The sequence below is a fragment of the Neopelma chrysocephalum genome, unplaced genomic scaffold, assembly GCF_003984885.1.
Source record: "Neopelma chrysocephalum unplaced genomic scaffold, ASM398488v2 Primary Assembly neopelma1_89, whole genome shotgun sequence".
Taxonomy (NCBI): Eukaryota; Metazoa; Chordata; class Aves; order Passeriformes; family Pipridae; genus Neopelma; species Neopelma chrysocephalum.
Genome location: NW_020897751.1, coordinates 621,510 through 627,509, shown reverse-complemented (window position 1 = coordinate 627,509; position 6,000 = coordinate 621,510). Strand labels below are relative to the sequence as shown.

Here is a 6,000-nt window from a genome sequence, read left to right as displayed (position 1 = left end):
TCATGAGTACTGGCCCATGAGGGACAGCATCTGGCTGTAGAGGCGCTGCGCGGCGTCCAGGCCCCAGTGGAAGTCGAAGTGGTTCCAGTCGGGGAACTGCTCGTGCCGGATGACGCTGGAGAGGCGGCGGAGCAGGTGATTGATCTCCCGGGGGGTGTTCACCCAGTCCTGCCCCCCGCTCCACAGGGCCACCGGCACCGTCATGTCCTCGATCCTGTAGAAGGGTGGGTGGGACTGGGAGGGGAAACGCGCCGGTTATTTGTGGCACAAACAGCACGAGTCACAGATCAGCTGAGCTGGGAGGGACCCACAAGGATCATCCAGTCCAACCCTCAGCCCTGCACAGGACCATCCCCAAGAGTCACCCCCTGTGCCCCAGAGGATCATCCAAACCCTCCTGGAGCTCTGGCAGCCTTGGGGCTGTGCCCACTGCCCTGGGGAGCCTGGGCAGTGCCCAACCAGCCTCTGGGGGAAGAACCTTTCCCTGAGATCCAACCTGGCCCTGCCCTGACACAGCTCCAGCCATTCCCTGGGTGCTGTCCCTGGTCCCCCCAGAGCAGAGCTCAGTCCCTACCCCTCCTCTGCCCCTCCCCAGGCAGCTGGAACTGCAGTGAGGTCTCTCCTCAGTCTCCTCTTCTCCAGCTGAACACACCAAGTGCCCTCAGTGTCCTCACACAGCTTCCCCTCAAAGCCCTTCACCATCTTCATGTCCCTCCTTTGGACACTCTCCAATGGTTCAATCTCTCCCTTCCATTGTGTCCCCCCAAACTGCCCCAGTGTTGAGGTGAGGCCACCCCAGGGCAGAGCAGAGCAGGACAATCCCCTCCCTGATGCCCCCAGGACAGGGTTGGCCCTCCTGGCTGCCAGGGCACTGCCGACTCACATCCAACTTGCCATCAACCTCCACCCTCAGGTCCCTTTCCCTCCTCCTCCTTCCACAAGTGCCCATTTACCTGGTGGTACTTCTCCAGGTTCTTCAGGATCCCGTAGTCAAACTGCTTGAACTCCCCAGTTTTGGCCGTCTGGAGGGCAGAGGTAAAGGTTAACCCTGAATCAGCCCCACCTGGGCAGATGTGGCTTTTGAGACACCTTGGTGCAGCAACTTAAAAATCCCTTTTATGTATTGACTTCGATTCTACCTCCTTACCTGTCTCCAGCAGCATTTGAAAATATCATACTCACAGATTAAAGGAAAAAGCGTTGGCTTCAGTAGTTATAAAATCAGAGTCCCTACCTGTCCCCAGTGGAGAAGAGTTTTTACTGATGTATAGTCTGGAAAATGAGCTAGGTATACATCCAGTCGGCTCTGCAGGAAAAAGAGAGTATTTTCTAAATGAGCTGGGAATGATGAAAATCTGTCTAGGCAAAAAAACCCCAAACATTCTGTCTTATAACTTCAATATAAAACTTATATGCACTTTATTCTTTAGCAACTTCATTCTGTTAAGAGCTGGGAGTGGCTTTTAAAGGTAAACCAGTTAACAAACACTTTAGAATGGAAATAAAACTGATCAAGTCATTTTTTGGTCATTTTCTTCTGTAAACTTGTTGCATGTCAGCAGAAAATGAGGCAGGGGTTACCTTTCCCTTAGAGACATGACCATAAGTGATTCTTTCTTACCAAAGACTCCACTAGGTTTAACACTCCAACACCACTGCAAGAAATCTCCAAAATAAGTGCTGCCTTTCACACCTTATTTTGGGGTTTTATGTTCATTTTTGCAGCTCATTAACTATCTCCAGGTGTCTAGGACAACTGGAGGTGACTGTGACTGGAGAGCCTGATGCACCCACCGCGTTCAAGTTGTCCTTGTTGTACCCGCCGACAAGGAAGATCTCATTTTCACAGAGTTCATCTAATGGAATTATGCTGCACCTCTCAGCAAGGAGGGCTCTGTCCTTCCTGCTCACCAGGCTCAGCTCTTTGGTCCCAAATCTTAGCTGCAAGAGCACAAGGAGATGTTAGGAATGATGTTGGGATCTCCAACGCCCGCCGCAGGCATGGCGTCGGTGCACAGTGGCAATACAGGGGGTATGAGTTGCCAGAAGTTCTGGATTTTGGGAGTAAGAACACACAAACATCTCACATACCTTCAGGACCTCATCTGGTAGAAATACTACCTTTAACACAGGGCTTCTGATGTGATTCAAGGTGTACCCAGGAGTCAGAGCAAAGAAGAGTTTGATCTTCTCTCCCAGGTGTGGCAGGCTGGAAAACGCTATGAAACCTGGGAAGCAGCAAGACATCACAACAGCAACCCTAACTCGTCCCAGACACCCTGCTTGAGGTGCAGAGTCTGAACAAAATGTGCTCCTGGATGTAAGCACAGCCCAGGATAGACAGGCAAGACATGGCAAACCTCTCCCGTGCAGAAGGACCAAGAAGACAGGTGGGGAAAGTGGCTGCATGGGCCGGTGCAGCCCTGTTCCCAGCAGTGTCCAGTTTGGGGTGGGCACTGGTGCCCCTTTCCCATGGCATCCCCGTGCCCCACTCCCACCCTCCTCCTCCTCACTCACCCAGGGAGCTGCCCTGAGCGTGGCCCACGTAGAAGAGTTTCTCCTGCTCGGTTTGCATGATGATGAAGCCCACCATGGCAGGGAGATCGTAGATGGCCATCTCGTGGAAGCTGGGGAGCAAGGGGAGAGGCTGGAGGAGATGCCCATCTCCCAGCATCCCAGCCCTGTCCTTAGTGGCCTCCTCACCTGAAATCCCAGAACTTCTCCTGGTGGACAGAAAGGAACAGGTGCCCGCGGGACCAGCTGTTGCCCCGGTTGTTCCCGATCCAGACGTCGTATCCCGCGTCTGCCAGGATGAAGGCCAGGCTGTTGTTGGGGAGATTGTCCACCCAGTCACCACCATCCAAAGAAAACCCATGCACGATCAACACGGGTGTCCTGGATGCTGGAAAAGGAGGTAGCAGGTAGCTGACAGAAGAAGATGCCTTTCCCATACAGCAATGAAACATCCCTGTGCATCTTGATGTTATTTTCCACAGGCTGCACGCTAAACATTCCCCGACCCCATTATTTCCCTGGTTCTGCTGGTGCTTATTTTGTTGGAAGGGCTTTTGCCATCCCGGGTCCTGAGCTGTCAGGGAACACTGGACCAGGACATGGGGTTTGCTGCAGGGAAGGAGGCGCTGGGGCTCACTGGGTCACGTTGCCCCATCCTGGATGCTGAGCTCCTGCATCCCAAGGGACAGCTCAGAGCAGCTGGGCAAACACTTCTCGTGCCTCTTCCAGCTGCCAAAACCCCATGTGAAGGCAGGGGCATTCCCACTGGCTCCCCTTGCACGCTGCCTCATCTCTGGCAGGGTCACAGCTGCTTCACCCCCAGTGCCCACCTGAGTGCCCAGCGCCCCCTCTGCCGTGGGGGATCCTGTTGAGGCTGAGGATGTAGCCATCCTCTGTTGTCACCTCGTACTCCTCGCTGGGATAGCCCTGGAAACGGATCTTCTGGCTCTGCAGGGACAATGGTGCAAGGGGAGAGGGTGAGCCACCATCCCATGCCTGACCTCAGCTTGACCCACTCCGGCCACCCACCGTCTGAAGGTCCCTCTGCACTAAAGGAAGAGCAGGGAGAGACCAAGCTCACGCTGAGGGCGTGAAGTGAGTGACACCCATGCAAATACGGGACACTTTTGATGCCCCCAGATCCCCAGATGTCAGGAACAGGGATGGGGTGAGCCCTGCTGGTCCCTCAGGAAGGACTTTGGGGAAGCCTGGGTTCCGCAGGGGTGTGTTTGCCCTCCCAGCACTTACGATGTTCATGAACCTCTCGGGGTTGCGTAGTTCTTCAGCGATGGGGATGGCACTGCCCAGGCCCTGGGGCAGGCATAGGGCCACCAGCAGCAGCCACATCTCCCCTCTCCGCAGCACCTGGGGGACGATGGGGTTGGCATGAGCAGGGGGGGCACTGGCAGCACGAGGGAACTCTGTGCAGCTCCAGCATCCAGCAGCCCCGTGCTGCAACGAGGAGCAGATGTTTCCAACCCTCTGTGCAGTTAGGAACCCATTCCGAGCCTCTTGCTGACCGTTCCCACCTAGTCCAGCTGCAACTGCAGTGTGGGACAAGTAGCCTCCCTGTGCTGGGAAAAGCACAGGGGTGCTTTCAGGGGATGCATTTCAGGGGAAGCATTGTCCCTCAAGCGGGGAGGGGTTGTGTCAGAGCTCCATTCTGCCGGAGCTTCCCTGCTCCATCCCTGCCCTGGGTGGTTTACAGCTCGTTGCCACGTGCTCCTGGTGTGCCCTGCCATCCCCAGCACACCAGCCCAAGGGGTTCCAGACTTCAGGACACATCCAGCAAAGTCCATTTCCCTGACGATGCTGTTCCAGGAGCTAAAGATAACTCTTCCCCTCCCAGAGGAGTTGTCTGGGCTCATTTTCCCAGCGTCCTTACAGCATGGAAAGCTTTTCCTGGGTTGCTCAGCAAAATGGCAACAACCTACCCACTGCATGTGGGGCACGGAAAAAAAATCTCACTATGACACAGGAAAACAAAGTGCCAACTCAAGTTTTGCTCTGTGTTCAAGTCCACCATCAACATCTCAGTGCCTACATCTCCATGTACAGGTGAGGATATCCTGGGATTCCACTGCTGTGATGGTTGAAGGAAGGAGAGGACAGATTGTTCTGTGATCCTGTAGACAAACCACAGCGCTGAGCCCCACGTTTGGCATCGCTCCTCAGTCACTCCTCCTGCCCATGGCCCAGCTCCCGTGCTGACTCAGGAGGAAGATTTGCAAGAGCTTGTGTAAGCACAGAGTCCCAGCAGCAGTGCTGACACCCCTGGGACTTGCTCCCCTCCGGCACATCACCTGTCCCACAGCCCTCCCACAGCTGGAGGGGGTGACACTGGCTGTGCTTCAGCCCAAAGCCCAACTTTCTGGGGTCTCCAGAAGTCTGGGCAGGGCAGGGAGGTCCCTTCCAGTAACCCACTGGTCCAGCAATTATTACAACCCATCTGTCCTGGTAAAATGCTGACCACCAGGTCCAAAGGCCTCTCCTTTTGTTGCGGGAACAAAAAGTGGCACTACAGGGAAAACTGTATTTGAGAACCATCAGCAGGAGCCAACAGTTGCGTGGCTCCCTCCAGGGCAGACAGCAGGATCAGCAAAAGGAGAAGAGACCAGGCTTGGGAATTACCTGGCCCACTGCATGAAGATGGGCTAGAAAGAGCTCTTGCATTTTTGGTTGTTGTTCAAGGCACCCCAGAACACCTGGATCCCAACCCAGAGCTGCTGATCCATCACCACTTCCAGCATCAGGGACAGCCTCCGCCAGCAGATACAAGAACCAACCCCTCGCCTTCCCTGCCACCACAGCCTGGCCATCCAACACCCATCTAGCAACACCCCCAGGTCTAACCTAGCAAAACCCTGGAGGCTGCTCCTTCCCACCACCCTGGAGCCCGTAGAAGCCGTGGGGATGCTCCCCAAAGCCTTCCCCTCCCTAGCCCAGCTCATGACCTTCGGGCTGCGGTTCTCTGCAGTGCTCACACACCATCCCCACTGTCACCTGCTGGCACCACAGCAGGCACAGACAGGAGGCTGCTGAGATGCACAGAGCTCTGCAGATGGACCTGCACAGATCTTCTCCTTGCAGGAGCTCCCCAGAATGCTCCAGGTGCAGCAAGGCCAGTTCCCAGCAGGATGCAGGCAGGGGCACTCCCCACAAGGGCAGCGGGCACAGAGGAGTTAGACCAGGTCTGCCTTTGGTCCCTGTGTCCTCACAAGCAGCTCCTGGCCTCCAGGCTCACCTTCCCCTGCCGCAGTGATTGCAGAAAGTCTGACGAGCCTTCCTCGCTCCTTCCTCGCTCCTTGGTCTCACCCCTCTCCAGAGATTCCCGGTGCCCTCGGTGCCTCCCTGGACAAGCTGTGAGCCCACAGCCCTCCCTACGCCTACCCCCCTTGTTTCTCCAGCCCCTGCCCCACCTCCTTAACCTCTCCTCCTGGACAGGCCTGGCCACTTCCCGGGGGTGGGAATGATTCCATAGCTGGC

The 6,000-nt window shown here is 55.9% G+C and overlaps 1 protein-coding gene across 1 annotated transcript; it reads right to left on the bottom strand.

Moving 5' to 3' along the window:
* Positions 1 to 3,861, bottom strand: LOC113972161 (lipase member M-like). The gene is made up of 9 exons (XM_027692954.1): positions 3,763 to 3,861; positions 3,345 to 3,462; positions 2,704 to 2,902; positions 2,518 to 2,627; positions 2,092 to 2,228; positions 1,795 to 1,941; positions 1,235 to 1,306; positions 954 to 1,022; positions 1 to 234 (listed from the first exon to the last, which is right to left on the bottom strand). The coding sequence occupies exons 1-9, from the start codon at positions 3,859 to 3,861 to the stop codon at positions 1 to 3; spliced, it is 1,185 nt and encodes a 394-aa protein (XP_027548755.1).
* Between the last annotated feature and the right edge of the window lie 2,139 nt (positions 3,862 to 6,000).

Coding starts and splice junctions, on each gene's coding strand:
- LOC113972161 (XM_027692954.1), bottom strand. CDS start 3,861: ATGTGGCTGCTGCTGGTGGCCCTATGCCTGCCCCAGGGCCTGGGCAGT. Junction 2,229..2,517: donor CGCTCAGGGCAGCTCCCTGG/GTGAGTGAGGAG, acceptor GCTGCTTCCCAG/GTTTCATAGCGTTTTCCAGC. Junction 1,942..2,091: donor TACCAGATGAGGTCCTGAAG/GTATGTGAGATG, acceptor GTGCTCTTGCAG/CTAAGATTTGGGACCAAAGA.